Here is a 27,419-nt window from a genome sequence, read left to right on the forward strand (position 1 = left end):
TCCCTGCACTCACATTTATTTTGATACATCCAAGGTTTTGGTTTTAGCTTCCCTGTTAATTCACAATGGCGTTTTACATTAGGCTTTTACAGGCACTTATCATCTGTGCAAGTGGGATGATGTTTAAATGTCAGCAATGATGAGTCACTTGTTTGAAAACAAACCCACAAAATGCACTTTTAATATGTTGAGTCCACTGTCATGTAAAAAAAATAAGTAATAAATCTGCTGTACTACTGAAGTGGCTGTTGATGACAGGCCGGCAGATATTACTATGTTAGAGTGTGAAAATTTTACTCACTCACCTCATATGTTTTCTGTTTTACGGGATGTTCCATTGTGCTGCAGAAACATATTTGTGTTTGTCTTTTATAACCCCTCACAGTAATCACACGTGTGTTACAACACGCTGACAAAGACATTTTAAAACTGCCTTCTTGGTTAGGGGTTAAAACAGCGTTAAGTCCAGCCACGGAGCTTTGATGCATCTCTGTGTAAAGGCTTAAAATACCCCCAATATATTGATATATATTAAAGAAAACTATTGAGTTTTAGCTTGTTTTTGTATAACCAGAGTGAATATCAGTACAAAATTATCATAAATGTCATTGATGTCATTATAAACCAATATTTGGTGATATAAGTTTATTAAATAGTATTCGAATAAATTAGTTTTCGAGGGCGCCTAACATAACAATACAATACATAAAACAAGACAAGACATTACAATTATAGGAAAGATGAAAAACAAAACAATGAACAATTTCAAAGACACATTATAAACAAGACAAATACAGAAACTTAAAAAAGATAAGTCTATATGTGAAAAAAAAACACTTGATGGCCACTGAACGGCCGTGAACAACAACTTGTCCAGCAAAAACATAATAAAGAATAAAGAATATTAAATATATAGTGAACTGTATATTACATATACCCATAGCATCATTTTTAACATGAATAATTAAAGACAAAATAAGAAGACAAACCATTTTTAAACTTGTGAAATGATAAAAAGGATAGTAAGTAAGAAGGGATCTTTCAGACAGGACCAAAGATTTTTAAAAGACTAGTGTAAAAGAGTATTTCAAACCGCTGCAGAAGCTTTTTTTAACAGCTCAGTTTTTAAAAAAAAAAATCTCTCTCACAGTCTGATATCCGGCTCCTTATCCTGCCGAGGGCAAGAATAATGAGCATTAATGCACATGCACACACAGACTGTTACACAAAACGAGAATACGCCTCATACAAACTGGTTTCTGTTCACACTGGTCGTTTATTTGTCATTAAGAACATCCTTTTCAGACAGCTCAACAGCTCCACAACATAAATAACAGAGCCTCTGTTATAAAGGGCAATTTTTGTCCCGAGTCACAATGCATAAAAGGATGAAACTGTCTGCGGTGATGTGGTTTAAAAAAGGAAATGTAAGTTAGAAACTCAAGCAACAGAACAATCAAATCTTTTTCTAAAGCTCCTGGTGTGTTCACAGCCAGTTTAAGGAAGATAACGTTTTGAATATAGACCACAGTCGGATACTCGCATTGTGAGATTTGATAAGCCGATAAAGCAGGAGCTTGTTTTTACATGATGCAGGACTGTTGTTTTACTTGAATTCTGTGGTTCCTCTCTTGCTGGGGTTGCTTCAGCTGTGCATGTATATATTGTTGCATAGTTTAATTTATAACAAAATATCATATTTTATAAGCTTAAAAAATTGCATTATTATTAAATTATTAAATGTAGTAAAGTAAAAAGCACAATATTTCCCTCTGAGTAAAGTAAAGTACAAGTACCTCCAATTTTAATTTAAGTACTGTACTTGAGTAAATGTTCAAGTTTATTTATATAGCACATTTAAAAAACAACCCTAGTTGACAAAATGTGCTTTCCAAGTTCAGAATATACAACAATTATGCACGACAGTAGAAAAAGTAAAAAATGTCAATACTCAACTCTGTTTGAAGGCCAGTGAATAGAGATGGGTCTTTAGCAAGGACTTGAAAGTGTCAGCAGTCCGAGCAATTCTTATTTCAACAGGTAAAGTATTAAAAGATTAGGAGCAGCCACTGAAAAGGCTTTTTAACCTGGATCTAGGGACATCATGTATGTATATAGTTTACATCCAACACTGGGTGTGAGTGTAATGACTTTCCAGGAGAAGTACACATTTGATCATCTCTCATCTTGCCTGAAGTTTCATTATAACTCTGCCAGTCCTGTGGCTCACTGTGGCACTTCATTTCCTTTCTTCCACTTATGACAGTCAGTTACACAATGGTGTTTACCTCTCGTTTACTCGAGGACAGCAAAATTAATGTTTTTAATTTGATTTAACTTAGTAGGATACAAAGTTGAAAGAGAGGTTGAACTACTTTATGTTTTATTTCACCTCTCCTGAGAGAAAAAGACATTTTTGTGTTGCTCTGAAACAAAATCAAAAACAGGTGCAAGCACAAACAGGTAGATGAATTTTTGATCATCCAGCGCCCTCTGCTGGTCTGTATCAGTGTAGCATGGCCTCGTCAATTATCTACAGCGATGGAAGTATTCAGGTCCTTTCCGTAGGCGAAAATACCTGTACAACAATGTGCCAATACTCTGTTACCAGTAAAAGGACTGCGTTTAACATTCTACTTCAGTAAAACTAAATTATTAAAAGAAAAAAAACTATTTAAATTATGAAAAGTAAAAAAAATGTGATTATTAATATGGATGCATCAATGTTGGAGCAGCATTTTAACACTGAGGTGGAGCTACTTTTATTTTATGTATGCTAATGTTCATTATACTGCTTATAAATGCTAAATACCAGGGGGTTAAAATAAAGTGTAAAAGACTGATCTGATGATTAGTTTCCCGATTAATCATTAAGTCTATAAAATTTAAAAAACAGAATAAAAAGTGTCCATCACAGTTTCCCAGAGACCAAGAAGTCGTCTTCACATGACTTGTTTTGTTTAATATTTTATATTATATATTAATATGTGAAGTGAACTAATGGCCAAGACACAGTTGATACCTTTCTGATCTGCTGCCTTTTATTTTTTACAAAGGAAGATTAAATAAAAACCAACCAGACTGAAACCAGCGGCCGCTCAGCGCCACTTAAACAATCAGATTTTACGCGATAAAACAAAGGTAAACACAGTCTAAGCTGCCAGTTGCTCAAACATCCGTTGCTGTTTCTTCCACTTGTCGCACCTGAGTCGTGTCCAGCGATTGGAAACTCAATCTAAATACTTCTGAATATTTGTCACTTCACTGGGAAACAGGGGGACCAAACATCTCCATGGTCTCCATGACGAGCAACAGATGATCCAGAAACGAGTTCACAGACACTCTGAGGATTCGAGCTTCATCTGCGCTCCACCTCCTGAAACACACGAAGAAGAAATCAAATAGAAGACATCGCCGCTGTGACAGTCAGACAAAGGCTGAAGACGTTTGAAGCAGCGTTTTCTCACACGGACAGCGTGCTGCCGGACAGCGTGAGCTGTTTGCTGATGCCGCCTTTCCTCGGCTCTCGGTCTGGCGACAGAGAGCGCAGAGCGATGACGGCCTCACGAGACGACGGGAAGGGGACGTCCAGAGAGCTGCAGGAGGGTCAAGGAAGACTGGAGGAACTCACAGAGTCTGAACAAGAAGCTGTGAAAGCAAAGAAATGCTACAAGCCGGACGTTTATCCTGATACGTTGTTCCTCTTCTCTCAGGCTTTCGTCCAACTGAACAGGAATTTGTTCTGTTAACATCTTTGTGCATCGTTCACATTTAAAAAAATGAGTTTCTGTTTTTATCTTACTAAACATAACTTCACATGGTGATATAACTGAGATATCGCATCGAACAAATAGACAGACTAACCTTCAACATAGAATGTTAAAAAGATCTCAACTGGCACATCTTAGATAAAATAAATAATCATCCTAAATGTATGCAGTTTTGGTGTATTCCATTTTCATTAACCAGCTATTATTTACCATTTATTACATATTAAAAAGTACCTTATGTAGAACAATCTGCACACTAATCATTTGTTTATCTTTCCTGTCAGCCTGTTGTCTTCCATACCAAGAACCTCCCATTCTTCCCATCCCAGATCCTTCAGTAAAGCCAACTTTGGTGCATGTGCGCACACCTTAAAGTGTCCAGTAGTACAGTTTTGCACCGTTTCACACGGAGAGGTTTTTTAAGGAGCTGAAGCCGGGTTGAATAATGATAAATAAAACACAGACGGGCCTGAAACATCTTGGAATTTATAGATTAATTTGCATCTGACGTAAAGGATTCATAATTTGAGTGAATCCTATTTTAGAGGGGATTTTCTTTTTAATAAGCCTGGATGCATTTATGACCGTCCTCTATAGGAAAAATAATTTGACCTTTTACAAGTATTCTTAGTGGGAAAAAATGCGAATAAATTGTCAGCAGTGGTGGAAAAGTAACTAATTACATTTACTCTTGTACTGGAGCGCAATTTTTAGGCACTTTTGAGTATTTCCATTGTCACCTACTTTATATTTGTACGTTACAGAGGGAAACATTGTACTTTCTACTGGAATACATTTCTAGTTACTTTGCAGATTCACATTAATAATGCAAAATACACCCAACAAATAAGTGATGGTGTCTTGTTATAGGTTAAGATAAGACTTAATTGATCACTAGGGGAAATTCATAAGCTACCCAGCTGTTCATCAAAGTGATGAAAACATCAATAAGTATAATCCAATAATATTCTGGGCCACGCTGAAGTTAGCTTCTGATTCGCAGCTGTTAGGCATTTTAGGCAAAGCCTTAAAGCTGTCTTTTTAACATGTTTTTATTCTATTCGTGAAAATAAAAAAGGTGATTTTACGTATTTGCATTTTTGCATGTAGACCACTATGTTTTAAAGACTCTCTGGGACAATCTAATCCAGATTTGACAGCTGTAGGCATAGTGGGTTTTGACCTGTATCTAGTCTAATGTGGGTAAATCTGAGGCTGTAACTTCAGGGTACTTCTGTACTAACATTTTGAACGCAGTAGTTTGATGTAACTTCTACCATGTGGTACTTTTACTGAAGGTCTGAGTACTTCTTTTACTATTTTGTCAGTAATCCTGATCAGCAGAGCAGACAGGCTAAATAAAGATGGACAATAACAAAGAGCTGGCATTAAAACATGAACATGTTAGCAAGAAAAACAAATCATCTCCTGAAGGAATTCACATGTGCATCAGTCACAGTGAAAGTATGCTGATGTTTCTCTGGTAAAACAGAGTTTTTCATTCCTAAATGTAAAAACAGGACTTAATAATATAAAATGATGAGCTCATATTAAAGGATACAATTCCAGTTTTCCCTTCTCACGGTCTGTTTCTGCGTCTGTCGCCGCCATCGTGCTTGTTGTTTTGAAGTAAAAGGAGTTTCCGGTTTCAACTTCTTCTTCTTCTTCTGCCTGTGAGGGCAGAACAGAGACAGTGATGGCGCCCTGCTGTCCCCCCCAGCGGCGGAGTGCGGCATTACAACTGTCTCCCTGCACAAATAAAGCGCCTGAAGGAAGAAAATAGGCTACATTAAGGGTTTTAAATTCCTGGATGCCTACGAGATCATGATTATATTATTTGATCCCACAGACACTAGCTTAGAATTGCTGTTTGACATAACTTCTGACTGTCCTAAGGCATTTATTAGTTTCTGACTCTGAGTCTCAAATTGTATGTGATCTCCTTTTTGTGATATTGTTTCACTTCCAGTCTCCCCTGAAACTATTTGGAGGCCCACCTCCCACTCTGAAAACCCCTGCACTACATTAAATTAAATTAACCCTTTCTTGCATGAATTATTAAATCACAAAGTAACAATTTTTGTTTTTACTTTTGAATAAGTGAAAAACTTTTTACCCCCAATTTACATTTAATTTTGAAATGCTTCCTCTGCATTGGACTGGCCTCCATGCAAAAGTGATTCAATTGAACTCAGTATAGGCCCAGCAAACTAAATGTTTTTTAAAAATTTACTAAAAGCAAGTGGTATAAATACATATAAAGTCATTCAAGTGAAACTTATATCATCATTCAAAATAAAACATACATAATAAGGCAGAATATACACTTTGGAGTGGACAGATGTATTTTCAGTTATTGAGCCAAAGTGAAACAGCGTCCGCTTCATGGAGCAGCTTTGCAGAGTGTGACAGCAGCAGGCTGAGAGGAGTGTGGATGAGCTACACACGGTGATTGATAACAGCCAATCCACAAATCCTCCTCAGCACACTGTAAACTGGATCTGTCACTGGCAAAACTCAACTCCTGAAGGAAGATAAAACATCACCAGCTTGTCTTGGATGAGCTGAAACAATTAGTTGATTAATCAATTAGTTGTCAACTCTTAAATTACTCGCCAACTATGATAATCAATTAACAACTTTCTCCTGAGTCCTTTTTTTGAGAAAAAACGTCCAAATTCTCTGATTTCAGCTTCTTAAATGTGAATATTTTCTGCATTCTTTGCTCTTCGATGACAGTAAACTGAATATATATTGGTTTGTGGACAAAACCAGACATTTGAGGACTTCATCTTGGACTTTGGGAAACACTGATCATCAATTTTTCACAATGACTAATCAATTAATCGAGAAAAAGAATCAATTATGAAAATAACTGTACCGTATTCACTAAATAAAATCAAAGTTCCTCTGCATTGTTTCAAATACTAACTTCTGCTTAAAGTGCATATTGTTTTCTTGTCTGTGATCTTGATTAAATGATTCCTGCAGACTAAAAATTCAGATATGTACAATGTTGTGATGCTCTTCATGCTTTGAATAATGTGTGTTCAGACTTTTGTACACTGAAGCAAGCAGATTATCACCAGTAGAAGAAGCATTCAGACCATTTACTTATATTTAGTACTTAGATGTATCAATAGCTCACTGAAAATACTACACAACAAGTAAAAGTCCTGGATTTAAAACTGTACTTTAGCAAAAGTATTTTAAGTGCCATCAGCTGCAGGTTACACTCCGCATCTGCAGATGGATATGGCGCTCATTATTGTTTATCGAGCCTTTCAAAAGTCTAGTTCTTTGAATGTGGCCATTACATTGAGGTATACAGGAAAGATACATTTATTGGTTAATAAAAACAGATTATAGACAAAGACATTCCAGCAGCCTGTACGTAGAAACAAATAAAGTGGTAGACTCTGAGTCAGCAGATGACTTCATGCAGGCCGATAAATAACGTGGCCTTCAGGCACGGCGTTGGCGGATCAGTCATGTGTTTAAAGTGTTTGCTAATGAGCCCATTATCTACTATCCGTCTGATGAAATGTAAAGCCACAACATTTGTCTCAAAATAGTCTTTAAAACACAGATTCATGAGAATAGATCGACATGGAAAATTATATCACATTATGATGACATCCACTGTATGTTATATGTCTTCTGTTTGTTTATTTGTTTCATTATGTAAACCACCAGTCAAAAGTTTAAGAACAGCCCAATTTTTCTATGTAAATATAAATTCAAGTGAAAAACCTTCATTTGTTAACTTCCTTCAAGACAAAAAAAAATGTTTACATCACCAAAACAGACATTTTCAGGTATAAAATTAACAATTAAATGAAGGAGTTTTGTTCAGTATTTTAATGTAGGATCAACCGATGACCAGCTGCTCTGTCTTCCTTCATTAATATTATATATAAAATGTATAATACAGTACAAATGAGGGTGTATTAACAGGCTGTTCCAAGGTGTTTACTTCATTTCCTTCCACTGCTGCAGAAAATCTTGAAGTTCTTACCTCATTACTTGATCCCTGAAAATCATATATGTCTGAAATTTACTCAGTTTTGCTGACCTAAACTTTGTCTCTACCTTCTTTGGTTATTCTGCAGCCGTGGCAGGAAATGAAGCCTTCAAACACATTTCTACAGTAAACACCTTGGGACGGCCTCTTAATACACCCTCAGAAGATTTATTTATATTATATAATTTATATATAATATTAATGAAGGGAGACAGAGCAGCTGGTCAAAACTCTTTAATTTAATTGTTAATTTTATACCTGAAAATGTCTGTTTTGGTGACTTAAACGTTGTTTTTTACCTCGGGCAGTTTGCTGCTTACTTTTATAGCATTTAAGGTTTTTCACTGGACTTGAACGAGTTATATTTACAGACATATTGTTTGCAAACCAAAGTGCCGCTCAGGGACAATAAATATCAAATCAGAGAAGCAGAAAATAGAAATAGTGAAGTGGGCCTGCGTTAAATGTACTACTGAGTAAATGTACTTGCTCGTCTTTGAGCGCCCAGGTGTGCTGCTGCGGTTTCAGGTACACGCTCCCTGCTCTCTCTGTGTGACGTCAACGGGATGGGCAGGTCACGTGGTCGCCTCCGAAGGGAAACCTGTGGTTTCACGTTACTGAAACGGGAGGAAGAAGAAGAAGAAGAGAAGGAGGAAGGCAAGCAAACAAGGTGAGCAAGCCACGAACTAAAGTATCCATCCGTGCGTTTAGCTACGGGTCGAGTAGGAGTCGTTTATTATCTGAAATGTGAACTTTGTGCGTCTGAAAGTCAGCGGGGGGGGGGGAACTTCACTTCGGGTGAAGTTTACCTCGCTGTTATTATCGTAACTACGTCAAACGGCGTTTTAAAAGCTTCTGGTCTGCGCTGCGTTTATGAAATAACACGTAACACCGTAAAGACTTCACGAGGGGGACAAAATGAGGGAGTTGAGTCTTGTTCTCCCCCCTGGCCGAGCCCTGTGGCTGCGAGCCAGCTGAAGGTTCACAGGTCTGTGGTCATTATTGCAGGCCTGCTTCCCTGCGCACACGTTATTATATCCAGCCTGCAGTAATAAAGAAGCTTCTTGATGTTATTAAATCAGATATATGAGATGTTTCTAGACTCTGTTGTTGTTGTTGTTATTATAAAACAGCCTGTCTGACTCAAACTGATGAGATGTTGTGCATAAAGTGCACGCTGCCCTCTGAATACTCCCATATTGGACACAGTCGTTTTTTTCTTCTATGTTTTTGTATTTCGTCAGTTTATATATTTATATAAATACAAATCCTGCTGTAATATGTCTGCACACAAATGTAAATGCCTGCCACACTGATTTATTTTGTTGTTGTTGTTACTACACATCTTTTTTTAATAAGTTGCATCTGTTTATTCCATATTTATATATTTTTACATTTAGGCCTATTTATCTCAACTGTATATTTGTCTACATGTAGTGCACCTAATCACCAAAGCAAATTCCTCTACCTGTAAAATACAACTTGGGATGAAGCCCTTTGTGATTCTGATTCTTTGTTTCACTGTAGCAGTGAAATCATAATATCCTGTAGTTTGAGAAAAGCAGACTCTCTGTCATTTAGCTGACACTTTTATCCAAAGCGACTTACAATTGCTATATATTTCAGAGGTCGCAACTAGGGGTTAAGTGTCTTGCTCAGGGACACAGTGATAGATGTGGGAATCGAACCCAGGTCTCCCACACCTAAGGCATGTGTCTAATCCACTGCACCATCGCCACCCCGATGTTTGAACCTAAGCTTCTAGCTTTGCTCGCAGTTGATTAATAAGTAGCAGTTAAAGTCAAATGGATAAGTCGATGCACAGTTGATTAATGTGAAGATTTACTGCCTTTCTAAATGATGTTGCATCAATTTTATTCTTTAGTATCTCATTTCTCATCAGTCTAGGACTTGTTAGTAAATCTACGCCTAGGAAGGCCGCAACTAAAGATTAATTTCATTGTTGATGAATCTGTCAGTTAGATTAATGGATTAGTTGTTTGGTCTAATAAATGTCAGCAAAATGTTGATCAGTGTTTCCCAAAGGCCCAAGATGATTTCTGTCATAGAGGAGAAAAGAAACCAGAAAATATCAAATCACTTTTAAGAAGCTGGAATCAGAGAATTTTTATTTTTTTTAAAAATGACTGAAACTGATTTAACCAGTTATCAATTAATTTAATATTCCACAACTAATCCAGCCGTAATGCACATATGCCTATTGTATTATTATTATTATGTGTATGTGTGTGTATATGTGTATATATATATATATATAAGCAAATTCCACAAAAAACACTCTGTGAAGTTGAATTTCCTTCATTCCCATTGCATGATACTACAAAGTAGGCGCACTACCTTAAACGGTGTTTAAAAATATACATATGATATTCACACACATGCAGCTCACACATACACAACTGTCAAAATATGCATAGAAAAAAGTTTAAATTTTAGAAAGTGTTGCACACAAATTGCACAGGTTAAAATAATAAATATACAGTGGTTATCTGGTATTTGTGTTTATGGCTTCTGTGTAAGAACTGTTCATCTGTCTTGTGGTCCGGGCTCAGGTGGACCTGTATCTCGTCCCTGAGGGGAGAAGTTTGAGTCCTCTTTGTGATGCTGGATGCCTTCTGCAGGTATCGAGAGGTGTGACTGTCTTCCAGAGTAGGCAGATGTGTGTTGATGATTTTCTCTGCGTTTTTTATGACTCTCTGCAGAGCCTTTTTGTCAGCGGCTGAGCTGTTTCTGTTCCACACGACTGTGAGTCGGGACACTCTCAATGGAGCAACAGTAGGAAGACACCAGGAGCTGTTGTGTTAACCATCCGGAGATTTCTGAGGAAGAAAAACGTCGCTGTTGTGCTTTTTCGACCAGTGAGTTTGTTTATATGTGTTGTGTTTGTGTTTGACTCTTACAAGTCTTACAATCAAGATTTCACTCATGTAAAACTACAAAGGTATTAGTAGCAAAACTTATTATATAAAAGCACAACGATCCCTTTCGCGGGGTGGTATTATTGTTTTAATAGGATATTATTGGAATATTACTAACACGTACACAACATTTAACACGTACGCAACAGTTTTGATATTACAGTTGATGTTGTTATTCTTTTATATTTTGTCATTTTTATATTTATATAAATAAAAATCCTTTCCCCTTGTAATATGTTTGGAGATGGAGCATGTTTTAACTACTTTAGCAAGATGTCTGTGAAGATTCTCAGTCATCCAGGTCATAGTTAGCTCAGTTGCCCTCGACTTTAACCTTCTTCGGATTTTAACTACTTTATATACTGCTGGATAGTTCAGTCTTTTGCACAGTATCATATTTTATTAATTGATCATGTGTTGTATTTGTAACATCTATCAACATCAACATTTATCAGCTGTCAGATAAATGTAGTGGAGAGGGGAAAAAATACAATATTTAGCTCTGAAAGGCAGTGGAGTAGAAGTATAAACATGCATAATATTGGTATTCTCAAGTAAAGTCAAAGTACCTCCAAATTATACTTAAGTGCAGTAGTTGATTCTGTACTTTCCACCACTACAACAGTCCTCCCTTCATGACGGTTATGATGTTCAGCTTTGGTTGAAACCTTCATGAAGGAGGATTTATTGGTAACTGCATTAGCTTTAGATAACTGTAACTAATAATCCAGTAACTGATTTTTTAAAATATTTTCAAACGTTTTACTGACAAAACAGTAAATCAGTGGATTAAAAAAAAGAATCTAGAGATAATTCGTTAGTTGCATCCTTGTTTACTTCATTCTAGGTTTCCTGAACATGAATGCGCTTTAACAGCAGCGTCTGTTCACGTCGTTATCCTGCCATCCATGATGACACCTGTTGTGCTTGAACAATAAGTCGATTAGTCAGAAAAATAATGAACAACGAGTCTGTTTTATTGCTGAAGTCATAAGGGCTGCACAATAAGAATTAAAAAGTCACATTGCGATTATTTTGACAGGTATTTGACAGGTACATGTTAGCGCTTCTTCCCCTTGTGAGTTTTGGGAAGGTGGTGAAAAAGTTGGTTTAAAATCTGAAATGTCCTCCCGTCACCATCGTCTCCTAAATGACAGCAGCACTAATCTAACAGCATTACTAGTGTTAAATATATAGTGATACTGTAGAGAATAAAGCATCTGAATGACGTCACTTCTGATTCTCCCTTAAACACCAGCCACGCTCTGAAATGTACAACAGAACCCAAAGTACGTTTCTATTTCACTCTTTAATAAAGCTTCCATCTAAAACAACACGTTACTGTCTGAGAATACAGGTACTAGATTGTACTCTGCAGGAATAAGGGACGATACATGACTTTTCTTTGTTTTGATATCGGCATTATATTCGCCGCCACTACAATGAAGACATCACCAGAGGCTCAGGCAAATTGTAGTGGCATTTATGCTCTTCAGTTGCAGCCCTGCTAAAGTCCATCACAAAGCCAACGAGGTCAGCTGAGGCACCTGGTTCACCTCCTCCTCACACCTTTGTTTGTCTCCACAGGTGATTCCTCGGCACACTGTACGTTCATACCAGGTTTGCATTCTGAGCTGCAAGCCAATGTAAGTCGTGTTGAGTGACTGCGTGTGAAAGAGGTATTGAAGCACAGGTCTTATTATTATTATTTATTTTTTTACCTCTCATGATCATATAAAGAAACGGGCTTTTCAAGGGCTGATTGGTTTGTCAAGAATGTATTTTTGTGCCGTCTGCAGCAACTCCCGGTAAGTCGAGCTTTCCTGGATACAACACACGAGTGGTTATAACAACAACAGGGGAATTTGCGTTACTTATTTGGATGCAGCACAAAAATGCATTCTTGACGCAGTTTGCATGGAGGATTCTGGGATAACCTCTTCACTCATGAGGGCTTCTTTACTCTGGTGACCTCGTGTGCTCTGGGTTTATTTGTTAGGTACAGACTTGCATGGATGATGTCATTGAATGTCTAATTTGAATTTCTCATCAGTTCATCTTCTGGCTTCTCCCTTTTTCTACTTCCTCTTTCTTTGCCTACAGTTCTGTTGATGATTTGAATTAATGCTAATATGATGAGAGCTTAAACGTTAAGTCGGTCGACAGAAACAAATCCTCATGTTTGAGTATCCGGAACCAGAAAACATTTGGCAAAAATGACTTAAACAATTCATCAACTATCAAAATAATTTCCTCTCGAGCACCTTATTGTTTCAGCTCTCGTGTAATGCTTTTATTGTTACTACCAAACTGAAACACATTTAAACACTTTTTTTGTGTGCGTACTCTCAGGGCCCATCACCATCCTCATGTCCAATGGAGGAGGCTTTTACGGACGCACTGAGCGCGTCCGCCAGTCGCCGTACTATGACGAGGTACCACAAGGAACCTTATCTCGATCCGGCTCCTGCGACCTGCTGCCGGTAAGGGAGCAGAGAGCGGCTCGCCTCGCTCAGAGCGCCGACCCCCTCCCTCCCCCGCCTCTGCCAGCACAGCCTCCTGTGGGCCTCAAGGAAGATCCCCCCGAGAGCGAGCACGCCACCGACCCAGACCACGACCCCGCCCTCGATATTAAACCTGTTCACCGCTTCATCCCAGACTCCTGGAAGAGCTTCTTCAGAGGAAGTGACCGCAGCAGTAAAAAGCCGTGGTCCATGTCTGGATCCTCATCTAACAAGAACAACAACACCAGTGAGGGGGTGCGCTGCTCTCCTCCACACTCCCCCTCTGTCCCCGGATCATACCGCGACCCTTATGGCGGCTCAGGCGGCAGCTGCAACTCGCACAAGGAGCTTTTGGAACCACACGACGAGTCCGTGTCAGGGCGCACCTACCACACAGCTCTGACCTACAGCGAGCGAGTGGAAGAGTACAACCAGCGCTACGCCTACATGAAGTCCTGGGCCGGGCTGCTGAGGATTCTGGGCTGTGTGGAGCTCCTGCTGGGAGCAGCTGTGTTCGCCTGCGTCTGCGCTTACATCCACAAAGACAACGAGTGGTTCAACATGTTTGGATACTCGTCTCCTGGCGCAGCATTTGGAGCTGGTGCATATGGTGACGCCTACTACTCGGGCCCCAAGACCCCGTTTGTGTTGGTGGTGGTGGCGCTGGCCTGGTTGGTGACTGTGATCATGTTAGTGCTGGGGATGACCATGTACTACCGCACCATCCTGCTGGACTCCAACTGGTGGCCTCTGACCGAGTTTACCATAAACCTGGCGCTGGCAGTGCTGTACATGGCAGCAGGTAGGCAACGCAGCTTTAAACGCCTTTTCTCATTTACCCCCGTGCTGTGTATCCACGCAGAGAGTTTTGGTTTTGTTCAGGTTTTGAGATGTTTATTTAGCTATTTCATGTATTTGTAAGAGACCGTGTACAATATTAAATGTACAGTGAGTGGCAACTTCATCAAGTTCACCGGTAAAATCTAACGCAATCCAACACAACAGCTCAGCCACAAAATCAGCCCTTAAAAACAAAATAATTAATAGTTAATTTAACTATATGTATTCTATGATGTTGCAGTTTGCAATGTTGTTATAAGCTTCATGAAGTTAGAATATGTGGCAAGGCCATTATGTGTATATTGCTTAAACATTTCTATACAACATTCAGCCTTAAATTGTATATTAAAACCGCCCAGATTAACCTGTGCTGTTTGAGTCTCAAGCCCTCCTCCTCTGAAAAACAAGCCTGCATGAGAACAGTTCTGTGTTTTGCTGATGTTGCAGTAGTCATGCGTTGGATGTTTATATCAACAAGACACACTGAAGGATGTGAATGAAACTTTGTTGATGCCTCTGTAGTGCTGTCACACCTCTGAGACTGAATGATCTGCCTTTTGTATTAAATCTAATCAAGATAAGTTTTTTTTATTTCATCCTGACAGGGTTGGGTATCGTTTAAAGTTTTACGATATCAGTACCAAAACCAGTACCCTTAAAATGACACTAATACCGATAGAGTACTTCATTCGTCTTACCTTGCATGAGATGCCACCTTCTGAAGCCATAGTAGTTGATTGGTAGCCTATTTTTTTTTTTTTATTGTTGTATGGATAAGAAAGGTTATCTATTTTGTTCAAATAACTGTTAAAAGTCTTGGGAAATTTTATCTGATCGCTCCTCATCCTAATACCTATAAAAATACCCTGTCAAAAACTCTGTCAGTAGCACCGTGTTTCTACTTTGCATGAAATGTGAGCGTCTGCGTAATCATTTCTAAAGTTCTATATCTTAGGTCTTTGTTTTCGCCGTTTTAGTCTGGACGGGAGGTGCAAACGTAGCAAAAGGTCTCCGTTTTAAAACGAAAACGCAGTAGTGTGGACGGGGCCTCATTCATCCGCATGGGTAGTAAAGGAAAAGACTACAGATTGCGATGTGTTTTATATTTGAATGAGAGAGGAGGAGTGAAATAGTTTAGAGACTAAATAAGTTGTTGGAAACAAATTTAAGGCAATGTTTTGAAAGTAAAAAACGGAAAATGATTTTGTTAACTTTCGATTTTTCCTTTATTGGTGAGACGCACACCTCCTCCAAAAGCGACAGTCACAAGTATAAAACGAGAAAGCAGTATGTTTAAACAAGTCACTAAACTACATTTAAGACTCACAAACAGAGCAAAGAGAGGCGACACGTCCAGCCGATCAAACCGACTACACCTGAAGCAGCTCCATCACTGCTGCGCCACAAGCCGAAAGTGAGCGGCTCTTAAAATCACGCATGGACTCGGCGTGTGCAGGCCTTTTTTATACAGTTTTATGGTGCAGCCACATAAAAAGGCACGCTCTTTCTTTCAGGGTGTTGCTTGCGTGTTTGGCTGCAAGCAAAACCATACAAATAGTCATTTTTTTGCCGTGATCTGGTTACAAAAAGTATCGATTTGAAGTACTGGTTTGACTGGAGACATTTCGATTCTACTCGATACCGGGCTGCTTCGGTTGATACCATAAAGGTATCGTAAAGGTATCGAGTAGCGATACCCATCCCTACATCCTGATCTGCAAAATGTCACAACAAACTGCATGTATTCTTCATCATAACTGCACATTGTAGGTTGTTAAAATCACAATTACATTAGCTTTAATGATATTTTCCCTTTGGACGAATCCAAAATACCGAATTTCCTAATCAGAAGAGAGAAAATGCAACGAAATGCACAGAACATGATCACAACGTCAACCTGTAGTTTAAACTGGCAGATATATGTGCACTGCTGAGTCCATGCAAGGCTTTACATACCTGGTTTAGCCGCACACTCATATAAAGGAGTGACTTGATGAGTGGTGGGATAACGCTACAGGCAGAAGAAAAAAATGCCACTTGGGATTAGTCCTGATGACAAAGGTGAGCCAGCCAACAGGACAAAGCTGTGTGCACATCATCATTTGTGGGGTGGTGATGGAGCAGTGGATAAAACACATGCCTGTGTTGTGTTCAAGTCCCACTGCGACGCATCCACCAATGTGTCCCTGAGCAAGACACTTAACCCTCAGTTGCTCCAGAGGCGTGTGACCTCTGACATATATGGCAATTGACCCTTTGCTAAGCCACGCCCCAAACACACAGCTGGCCAATCAAAGCGCGTTATAGGACTCTCTGTAACTGAGGTCCGACACTTTCATGGCTGCGCTCCATTGACTCTAATGCAAAAAGAATTTTCTTTGGCTGTATTTTTCTAAGATCTGGTCAAACGCTGTTCCTGGGGCATCTTGTATTAGTTACAGTCGCCACCCAGAGAGGCTGAAAGGAGAAGTACGATTTATTCTCTTTCCAAAACCTAAAATAAATCCAGAAAAATGTCGGCTGTGGATTGTTCCTAATGTAACGTTAGTTAGAAAAAAACAAACAAACAAAAAAAACATGTAGTCTATTAAGGAAAACACAAAAGAGAAACACTGTATTTATTTTTAACAACAGTAAATACTGTAATACAGAGTAGAAAAAAGTATCTGCATTTGAAACAAAGAGCAAAGAATAAATTATTTTGTCTAAGAAAAATCCACAATTAAGGCAACAGGATTAAAAATTTCTGTAGTCCTGTATCAGTTTTGGTCACTTTGGATTGTTTGTTTTGTATCTGCATATCCTCAGAGCTCTGACTGGATTTATATTTATCATCATTAAGCTCTTGTAGCTCTGAGTAACTGGAGATACGTCCACCTGAAACGAGTATACAGGGCTTTATTTTCTAGATTATTCCCATACAAACGCATCTCCTGCTTTCCTACATAGCATAAGGACAGCCCTCCTGCTATTGAAAAAGCTTGCTATGTCATCGCTGCCGCTGGTTAAGTTGATAATTAACGGCAGGCTAAAACAGCCGTCAGCCCGGCGGCCAGTCCGCAAGTTTAATTTCCACAGTGTCAACTTGTTTACAGTGTTGTCGGTCAATGAGCAAACACAGTGTGCAGTTTGTACTCATGGGAGCATAGTGTCAAATTGAAATTCATTTGTTATTTCAGATTCATTTCAACACTACAATTTGTCAACACGCCAGAGCGGCTAGTGGGAGTGACAGTGTTACCCGCCAGGGCTGAAATCCACCCACATTTGGCTGGTTTTCGGGTGTTAATGTCAAGCCCTGTACCCCCAGTGAAAATTCATGAACGTATGAAGAAAAAAAAAATAGACAATGCCATCATCGTGGCTGATTTTTCACAGTATACCGCCAAATTCCCACGGACATTAATATTATTCCTTTTAAATCTACCGAAGTTGCACCTGCCCCAGACTTTTATTCTCACACACACGCACTTACACCTCTGGACTCTCACTGCAAACACACCGACTTGCCCCGCATCTCTCCGTCAGCAGCCTATCAAACGATTGACACTAACATGTTAATGAACGCAGTCTGTGTTCACTGTTGTTTTACCTGGTCAGTGCGTATAAAATATCCACCGTGTCCCCCGCTTGTAACATAATAGCAAGTGTTTACCAAGTGAAGTTGTGTTAGCGCTAATATGACTAAAATTTTATTTGAATATGACTAAATTTACTCAAGTACTGTAATGGAGTACTTTTAAGGTACTTTATACTTCATCTCCACTACATGTCAGAGGCAGCTATAAAGTAGTTACTAGTTACAATATGATCAGTAATTAAAATTATCCCAACATACTCCAACAGTATTACGTAAAATGCATGTAGCTGATAATATTTAGGCCCTTTTCTTAACTAACGCTTTGCTGTTGTAACAGATTACGTTTGCAGTGTGGTGTTGAGACTTTTACTTAATAAGAATCTGAGCAACTCTTCCCTCACTGCTGGAAAGAGATGCTGCTGTTTTTTAATGTAATGTTTCAGTACTGTGAGCACCACACACACAAATTCCCTTTTACTGACGTGGCATCAGAAATCTCAAAGACAAGACATCTCAAAACCTGGACAGATAAGACCAAAACTATCTAGATACCACATTAGAACTGCCTCTAGGCTGTTTGCTTTTTGTTAACCAGGCATCGTCTATGTCCGAGACACAACCCGTGGAGGGCTCTGCTACTACCCAATCTTCAACAATGGCATCAACGGGGCGTTCTGCAGAACAGACGCAGGCCAGACTGCTGCCATTATCTTCCTGTTTGTCAACCTGCTTGTGTATCTGATCGGAGCTTTAGTGTGTCTCAAGCTGTGGAGACATGAAGCTGCACGCAAATACCGGGAGAGGTACGCCCAGGAGGTAAGATCCCGGGCCAGCTTCATGTTTTTGTTTTGATTCATTTTGTTTGTTGTGGCGGAGTTCCTGGGATTCCCCGAAAGCGTTCAGGAATTCCTCAAAATCATTCAGTGATTCTTCTTAAGCTTAAAGGATTTTTTTCAGCAAGCCACATGATTTGCACACAGCTGAGGAGGAGTGAGCGGAGTCTGTGAGTCCTACCTGTGTGCTGGGGCTTCTAACTGTGCTAATTTCACACACTGTGCACAATAAGAAAGTCCTGATTGTGTCTGCTTTGTGTTAATTTGGTCTCTTTAAAGCAGTGGTTCTCAAACTTTTTCACATCAAGGACCCCTACACTGACACAGTTTAGACCAAGGACCCCCATTTGATAAGCTTCCCAGGATCTTTACAGTGTATGAATCCCATGACCAAAAGAGTCACACATGGTGTTACTTGTGAATGAAATTATAGTTAAACAAAAATAATTCCCCTTTTTGCTGGGGACCCCTTGGGACCCTGGGGGTCCCCGGACTCCACTTTGAGAACCACTGTCTTAAAGGAATTGTCCAGCATTTTGGAAAATAAGCTCATTTGATACCACTCAAATATCTGTACTGTCAATATGAAGCTTTTAAAGCTCACTAATTACTTCACTTCATCTTGTTCAATTAATAAAAAAACGAGTTGTAAACTGCAAGATGCCGTTTTCTACAGATTAAACAAACAACATGTTGGCTTTACTTTGGGCAGTGTATTTGTAAAAATGTCCAAACTGTTCCTTTAATAGTAAATCATCATTATGAGCTACATGTTAATGGGATGATATTTTTCTTCTTGTACACACAGATGCAGCCTTCCGGTGTAAGAGCTGCGCAATCACTGGTGAGCATCCTGCAATACAATCTGTTTACTCAAGATATACAATAATCATGAAAGCTGCCTCCCTTTTATTTTATTCGGAGGCCAAGTCTGCACAGTTATTCTGACATAGTTGTGTTTTTCTGTCGCTGTGTCTCATCAGATGGTTCCAGTTTCAGCTCCAGAACAGGACCAAGGCTCCTCAGTCATTCCCATCCAGGCTGCTCCAAAAGCAATTCCACCAAAGATTTTGCAGGGAACTATACCATCAGGGCACATCCCAAAACCTGTTGTTGTGCCTGACTATATTGCGTAAGTGTTTGGGGGGGGGTGCATTCTAACATTAGCTTAGCTCGCCTTATTAGCTAGGCTCCTTGCATGCTGGCTAATAACATTTTTTAAGCTGGGTCTCCAATACTGACAGTATTGTGTTGGACAGATTTGTGCAGCGGTGCTCCATCAGGGAGAGAGAGCGGTACGGGTGAGTGAGAGAGAGGGACGAGGGAGAGGAAGTGCTGCTCGAATGCACTACGGCGCTCTGCAATCAAATATGATTTTTAATAGGCTTAGTAAAAAAAAAAAAAAAAGTCAATCTGTGGCGGTCAGCCTTGATATTGTGGAGGGGCCGCCACAAATAAATGAACATATGGGAAACACTGGTGCTGCATACATATTGGTCCTGTCTTGCCTGTCACTCTGTTGTCGTTTATTGTTTCCTCCGGACACCCAAAATGCTGCCACACAAACAATTTTAAAGGGGTATTTTCACCCTTACACTCTTGCAGTCTTGCTGATACCGTGAGACAGCTTTTTACCTCGATTGTATCATTAACGTTTTAATATTGGGAGATCTTGTAGGAGGAGATCTAGTCACACCCCTAATGAGATGTGAATCCTAAGAGAGGTAAATATAAAGTGCGGCTGCTTTAGTTTTGGTCCGGTTTGTGTTTACACCAACTTTTTACAAACCAACCATGTAAACATAAGGTTATACAAACTGACAGTGAACGAATTGATTGGACAGTTCTGGTCACCGTATTATCAGAACCCACTTGAGGAAATCAAACAACTGACGGCCCTTAGTGCTTCTTATATGTGTGTATTTATGTTCTGTGGTGTCACAAAGAAATAACTGATCATCAGTATTATTAGACTTCAAATCGACCGTATGTTATAATAATGAAATACAGGTACAGACCGGGTGATAACTGTGGGATTGCTCACAAATTTCTCGATGTACTTAACGATCAGCCAAAGTACATTTATTACAGTTTTAACTACTTTTGACTGAACTCATGTGCTGACGTGCATCCATGTTACCACGCTTACCAAATGATTTGCCCAGATATGTACAGTATGTCGCTTAGACAGATTGCTTCCTGAACAGTTCACAGCCCACAGATGAATTTAGCTAAAACTCGCATCAAAACATCCTGCGGTTGGTTTGTTTGCTTGGAGTCTGATCGTTTTAAAGTGGTCTTGGTTGAGTTGTTGTGTCAATTAACAGCTTTCACACCAACCCAAGTGCAAACGCACCTGAGTTTGTTTTAACTGTTGCCAGCAGGTTTGGCGTGAAAACACCCAAAGATATTCGAGGAGTGTGTTATTGATATTTTTGATAAATAATTGACACATACAGTTAATCTGTTACACAAGTTCTGTCAGTCGAATAATTGTCTCAGCTGTAATATAAATTACAAAAACATTGAGACTTTGACCTTTACACTAAGTAAACATAACCAGAAAAGCTTCCTCCACTCCCTTGACATTACAATATACAGTATTATGACCATATATGTCTGTTCCTGCTTTTGTAGGTATTGAGTAACCTCTGCATGTGTAGCTTGGCCTTACAGTTGTGCACATGTAGTACAGTTGAAGTGTTATTCTCTACCTCCATCCTGCAGTAAGTACCCAACGATCCGGTCAGATGAGGAGCGGGACCAGTACCGAGCCGTGTTCAACGACCAGTACGCAGAATACAAAGAGCTCCACGCAGATGTGCAGATTACTCTCAAGAAGTTTGACGAGATGGATGCCATGATGCGCAGTTTGCCCCAGAACCCTACCAGCCAGATGGTGATTGGTTACACATCTCTTAAACTTTCTTAGTAGAGAAGCCACAGTTGATTTCGTCCCCAGTGTCAGTTTTTATCTGTACTCTATCTACATTCTCTCTGTTTACCTTTTTTGTCATGACGGGGCTCTCACCCTCTCTATGCTTGAGTCACTGCAAGGCTGTCAGATGTACAGTATCTCAGGAAAGTGACTACATTGAAGCAAAGAGTCATTTCTTCAGTGTTGTCACATGAAGAGATATAATCAAATATTTGCAAAAATGTGAGCGGAGTAAGCGCTTCAGGGAGATACTATATCTATCCGCTGGACCAAATTATACCTGCATGAAAGCCATTTAATTAACTTTTTTGTGCACTTATTGATTCTGAGGTCAGATTTTGTATTTGTATTTTTAACTGTTGGTTTTCAGATATGCCTGCTACTTAAAAAAACACCCCCACCACCAAAACCCGAACGCATTGCCATGGTTCCCTGATTTCATTTTGCCACACAGAATGGCTCAAATGGCTACCTGAATCAACGGCTTTGTGTCACAAGTAAACAAGACACAATGTGTGCAATCAGCATAGTAAAAGATGCAGACTAATAAACACACATTTCTCACGGTGTGTTGGTGCTGAATCCAGATGTGAAATGTGTTTTTGCAATCGTTTAGAAGCTGTCAGACGTTAACAAAAAAAACTTTTACCAAAAATGAAAAGGTAAAAAGCTGATGAAGAAGATCTGTGGTCCAGTGTGTCGCAGCACATTGGACTGTGCTGATATACAAAAGTTTCATTTCTGCAGTAAACCACATTTCACACAAGGACACATTCCTTCTGTGTTTGGTTTTATGTGAGTGCTGAGGAAGCATTTTGGTCAGAGACTGACTGCATGTCTGGAAAATTGCACCGTGTGTTTTTTGTTGTAAAAAATAAGCCTCATTTCCCCATCGTGTAGCTTCCTCTGTTTACACTTCCTGTTCCCGCTGAACTTCCCCTCCACCCTCAAATTCCTTCTCTGATCCATTCAGAATGGTTTTCATCTGCATCATTGCACCTAATTTCCATACATGTAAAAGGCTTATACTGTATTTCACTCAACATACGTGTAAACCAGTCTCTTTTTCTTTTTATAGGAGGTTGAGCGCATTAACAGAATTCTTCAGGAATACCAGAGGAAGAAAAACGTGAGCCTTTTGTCTTGTCGATGTTTTGTATACACTGTGTTTTGTACATAAGGTTCAGTTTTATCTATAAACATTTACATCAACGGCGTTGTGTCTGTAAGTGGCGATATTTTCCACACAGAACCTTAATACTGTGATAGATTAAAGGACAAGCCTGATGGTGTTTTATATTTTTGTTATGGCTCTCAGCTCTGAAATTAAAGTCTTTAGAAAAAGCCCACAAATATATAGTTACATTTTTTTTAAAAGGCTCAAAAATTACTAAAAAGTTGTGGATGAATCCACATGTGGGGCTCGAGTGAGTATTTGGGGCAGCAGGACGGTTATGTGGGACTGTGTCAGAATAAGCTACAGTGAGTGTTCATGGTGATGAAGTAATATGTAGCCGTGAGGCTCACTGATGGGTTTTTAATGGAGCTCTATGGCACAGAGGAAGAGGAGATTTAAGGCTTTGAATCACGGACAACACTTGTTGGTTTCGGTCTTTTCATGTGAGTTGTTGACAATAAAAAAACCCCTGATTTTTCCGGTCCATTCCCAGGGCATCAAATTCCTACGCTTTGTCACATCCTTTGGCGTCTGGTACTAACACACATTGCACCCTTTAGCGTCATTGTTCAACACTAAAAGTTGGCCCATTATAAATAACAGAAAGGTCCATGTAAGGAGCTGGATTGGAGGGTCAGAAACCAGACTCAGAGTGAAACAAAAGTCAACATTGTTGGGGTTTTCAACATGGGGTCAGGTTTAGCTGAATATCAAATATATTCTAGAAATAAATACAAATATGAATATTTGTATTATTTGCGGGGATGGTTATGGCGCAATGGCTAAGACACATGCCTTTGGTGTGAGAGACCCAGGTTTAATTCCCCACTGTGACCCATCTACCAATGTGTCCCTGAGCAAGACACTTAACCCCTCGTTGCTCCAGAGGCGTGCGACCTCTGACATGTATAGCAATTGTAAGTCACTTTGGATAAAAGCGTCAGCTATGAAGAGATGTAATTGTATTTAAACATTCAGAATTATAATTAATAAATACGGGGCACCACCCTGGAATCAGGGACCAACAACTAGTCTAAAGGGTTTGTGCATCTATAGGTGGCAAACAGAAGGCTGAATCCGTAACCAACTCTTACTACAACATTATACACAAATAATCACAGGCAACGACTTCTTAAAATCATATTACGATTTATTTAACTCAAGCATAGATGAATGATCAACAACCTTAGCAAGTAAATCACTGTTAACTATTTTAAGCAAAAAGGAAATAAAGCCAATAAAAAAAATCCAGAGAGTTTATAATCTAAGCAATACGGTTACATCTCTTATGTGCAACGGGATGTCGCAGGTTTTTGACGTCATTTTTGGGCCTACATGGAGCCCTCATGCAGGCTTTGGTCGGCTTCACTGTTCGATCTCTCGCTTACCCCCTTGGACAAGCCGCATGGCCAGGCTTTGAGCCTTGCTTTCGTCCTCCTAAACCTAACCAAGTAGTTTTGGTGCCTAAACCTAACAAAATTGTGACGTTAACCACTAGTTTTATTCTGAAAGTGTAGACGTACATTGCATATTTAATCTTACTAACTTGACATCAGGACCGTACATGTGGAAAAACGGTACTAAAGGGTAGCCAGGGCGTTAAAAAAAATGACGCCAAGGGGTCTTGACCAAGCGTCCATATGTGACGCCCTGGGATGAGAAGGGGTTGGAATATCACCAACGTTATCCCCAAAGTATAATAGTAATGAGTTACTGCTCCTGAACAATTGAAATAACACAGTAAACAGTCATTGAAGTTAGAATGTCTGAATTTAAACTTTTTAATTATTTTCCCCCATCTGTGTTTCTGCATTACCACTATCAGGACCCTAGTTTCCTCGAGAAGAAGGAGCGCTGCGAGTACCTGAAGAACAAACTGTCGCACATCAAACAGAAGATCCAAGAATATAATAAAGTCATGGAGTGGAACGACGGATACAGCTAAACATCTGAGGCATCGCTAACATAACCACAAATACGGAGGTAATGCTGACAGATGAGCAGAACTGGGGGTGAAAATGACATTTTAAATGGAGGGTTAAACCCTGTCAAGACCACATCCTGTTGTTTTTGTTCGTTTTTGTATATCTGTTCCGCGGTTGTCTGGGAGCAAACATCTATCAGCAGTTTTGTATGTCTCTGTTCATAAAAGCAAGTAGAACCAAAGGGGTAGAAGGTTTTATACTTAAAGCATTCATTCAACATTTTGGGCAATACTCTTTCTGGTGGAGAGTTAGATGATAAAATCAATACCGCGCTCATTTCCTTTGGATAACTATAAAGCTTTGTGCAGTAACCAGTTAGCTTAGCTTAGCACAAAGACTAAGCAAGAGGCAAACAGCTAGCATTGGCTCTGTCCCACGAAAAGTTAGTCAGCCAGCGAGCACCTCTAAAACGCCCAAATTTATCGGATCTTTTACTTAAAGTACCAAAAGTAAAACTACTCAATCAGAATGGCCCATTTTCAGAATCTTGTATATTATATTTTTGCATTATAATTATTGATATCTAAATGTTGCAGCTGTAAAAGTGGAGCTAATTTTATTATTTTAAATACTACTATAGCTTTGTGAACTCCCCTCCACAGTTGAGCTTTAAAGATGGTGGTGACAGAGCCTAGCTAGCTAGCTGTTCCCCCCTGTTTACTATCTTTTTGCTAAGCTAACTGTCTCCTGGCTTCATATTTAACTTACAAATCTCAGAGTGGTATCCTCTCTACTAGCTCTGTGCAAGGAGATAAGTGAGCAACATTCCCAAAATGTTGAACTCCTCCTTTAAAATTGTAATATGCAAAGAGCTCGATGTACTGTATGTGTGTGTGTTATACTGTGACTATGATTGTAGCTGAGGCTTTTCTCCTTAATTTCTCAAACGACACTGGATATCTGATGTGAATGTTTTCGTGTGATCAGTGGGAGATGTAAAAGAAAAGATGCATTATTTCTGTCACTGTTTACGTCCACTCAACGTCCGCTTGATTACCTTTCTGTCAGCCTTCAAGTTCGTCAGTCTGCATAAATTTAACAACTACTCAACTGCCTGAAACATAAACCACATCTTGTCCTGACAAATCTTCATCTAGCATGTTTCTTGAACTGCTGTGACACTTGTTTGAATTGTTTTAATTTCACTCTTTTTATATATATATATATATATAACTTTTTGATAAATTTCTCGATCTGGAAAAATGCATGTCCTATAGAAGACTTAAATTTTGTATGTTGCGCACTTGGTTCTACCATTTCCTAGATTAAGTTTTGTACTTTATAGTCACTTTAATATCCTAAGTGCCTTCATTGTATCTTCTTTGTACCACTTTACACATTGGACCTCTTTATTGAATGAAAGTGACATTATAATGATTGTAAATGTCCATATTCTTTCATCATTGAAGTGATAAATTGGTGCTTTTGTGTCATCAATACAGTTCTGTTTATGTACTGATAATCTGGTGTGACTTTCCTTTATTCAGCAGCATGCAGGCACAGTTTTGTTTTACTGGAAAAGGGAATAAGAAACACAGGGATGCTATGTAAGACTCAGCAGAATAAAGTTTAAAAAAACTAAAGTTGAGCTGAAACCAGCAGTTCTTTCATTTATAGCTGACACAGAAAATTAATCATTATGATGAGCATGGAGAGTTTTTTTTTTTTTCCTGCAGACAGGAACAGACTTTTTGAATGTGACGAATTGCTGCTTTTCTTTGTCTTGTATGAAAGTGAACTGTTTGGATTTTTTTGGCAAGCCAAAAGAAGCTATTTAAATATATTGCTTTTATTTGTATTTGTGATCTGCATTTTTTGAATGACATTTTACCAAACCATTCATGGATTAATAGAGAAAATAATCGCGTTATTAATTTGTAATGAAAATATTTTTTGTTGCAGTCCTTTAAATAAATATAACATTCACATGATATTAAACTGGTACTGCAGCGTTTGATATGAAGATACTTGTTAAAGCCTCTTTCTTTTCCATCAGTCATTTCCATTATTTTGTCTGTAACCTAAAGTGTGGAGCCCCAAAACTAGCAAAATGTAGTAAAAGGATATTAGAGAAGATAAAAATATAACTCAATATATCTATAAATATTTTTCAAAAAAGTATAAAATTTTGTTTGGTCTTTGCACACATTTCTTTATTTGTGTATTTCCTCCCAAAACTCCCCACATAAAGAAAATGAAAGGGCTAGAAAATGGGAAACTAAAATCGGTTCAATTTTGATTTATTTTATCATATTTATGTTTCAGCTGCAGCACAGTCATCCTCACTCAAATGATGAAATATTCACATCATATCCAGCATGATAACTGATGGGAATGTTCCAATTAGTGCGACTACAATATGAAAGATTATTGTTCATTGATCAGTTTAGCTTAAACTGAGTAGCTCACAGTGTTTTCAACTGTCCTCAGAGTCACAGTGTTATACCCAAAGAAGGACATAGAATTATTCTGTGCTCAGGAGAAATCCACGATGCCCGGAGATAACTCTGTCCTTACAAAGATAAAAAAGCAGTCATGTTCAAGATCATGTTTGGATTAAAAACTAATAGCCTATCTAACCGGGATCTCAAAGATTGGCTCCGCAGGAGGGGAGGAGTCAGAGGGAAACTGACGGTTGTCCAACTCCTCCCGGACTCTGTATAATAATTGAATTAACAATATTATTGATAGATTTTTATATTCAGTTGAGTTTCTGACTTGTCTGATCAGCTATTACATTTAGTCACTCTTGGGATTCCATACATTTTTAATGAGAAGTTCAGTAACATCTCTGAATTAGGCTATTTGTGAGACATTATAGGATTATTT

General features: G+C 38.9%; 2 protein-coding genes across 3 annotated transcripts; one reads left to right on the plus strand and one right to left on the minus strand.

Moving 5' to 3' along the window:
* Positions 1 to 2,294: 2,294 nt before the first annotated feature.
* LOC119914425 (EKC/KEOPS complex subunit Lage3) lies at positions 2,295 to 5,440 on the minus strand. Its single transcript, XM_038733725.1, has 3 exons — positions 5,332 to 5,440; positions 3,468 to 3,596; positions 2,295 to 3,376 (listed from the first exon to the last, which is right to left on the minus strand). The coding sequence occupies exons 1-3, from the start codon at positions 5,379 to 5,381 to the stop codon at positions 3,262 to 3,264; spliced, it is 294 nt and encodes a 97-aa protein (XP_038589653.1). The 5' UTR covers positions 5,382 to 5,440; the 3' UTR covers positions 2,295 to 3,261.
* A 2,868-nt stretch (positions 5,441 to 8,308) lies between these two features.
* On the plus strand, positions 8,309 to 26,173 carry marveld2a (MARVEL domain containing 2a). Of its 2 annotated transcripts, none has more exons than XM_038733560.1 (10): positions 8,309 to 8,464; positions 10,518 to 10,673; positions 12,321 to 12,412; positions 13,086 to 14,039; positions 18,253 to 18,473; positions 19,299 to 19,334; positions 19,474 to 19,622; positions 21,218 to 21,389; positions 22,507 to 22,557; positions 24,431 to 26,173. In XM_038733560.1, exons 4-10 carry the CDS (start codon positions 13,103 to 13,105, stop codon positions 24,548 to 24,550), a joined length of 1,686 nt encoding a protein of 561 aa, XP_038589488.1. In that variant the 5' UTR covers positions 8,309 to 8,464; positions 10,518 to 10,673; positions 12,321 to 12,412; positions 13,086 to 13,102; the 3' UTR covers positions 24,551 to 26,173. The 2 variants fall into 2 exon arrangements, with proteins under 2 accessions (XP_038589488.1, XP_038589487.1); XM_038733559.1 differs by having other exon boundaries at positions 12,321 to 12,379; positions 24,431 to 24,550.
* The last annotated feature ends 1,246 nt before the right edge of the window (positions 26,174 to 27,419 follow it).

The sequence above is a fragment of the Micropterus salmoides genome, unplaced genomic scaffold, assembly GCF_014851395.1.
Source record: "Micropterus salmoides isolate LMB-PRFRI ecotype aquatic unplaced genomic scaffold, ASM1485139v1 Ms_hic_scaffold_20, whole genome shotgun sequence".
Lineage (NCBI taxonomy): Eukaryota > Metazoa > Chordata > Actinopteri > Centrarchiformes > Centrarchidae > Micropterus > Micropterus salmoides.

Excerpts from the sequence above, each read along its gene's own strand:
- LOC119914425 (XM_038733725.1), bottom strand. The coding sequence starts at position 5,381 with ATGGCGGCGACAGACGCAGAAACAGACCGTGAGAAGGGAAAACTGGAA. Across the intron at positions 3,597-5,331 it reads GAGAAGGGAAAACTGGAATT|CTCTCTGGACGTCCCCTTCC; the intron begins GTATCCTTTAAT and ends ACCCTCCTGCAG. Across the intron at positions 3,377-3,467 it reads TCCGGCAGCACGCTGTCCGT|GAGGTGGAGCGCAGATGAAG; the intron begins GTGAGAAAACGC and ends CGTGTGTTTCAG.
- marveld2a (XM_038733560.1), top strand. The coding sequence starts at position 13,103 with ATGTCCAATGGAGGAGGCTTTTACGGACGCACTGAGCGCGTCCGCCAG. Across the intron at positions 19,335-19,473 it reads TAAGAGCTGCGCAATCACTG|ATGGTTCCAGTTTCAGCTCC; the intron begins GTGAGCATCCTG and ends GTGTCTCATCAG. Across the intron at positions 22,558-24,430 it reads AATACCAGAGGAAGAAAAAC|GACCCTAGTTTCCTCGAGAA; the intron begins GTGAGCCTTTTG and ends TACCACTATCAG.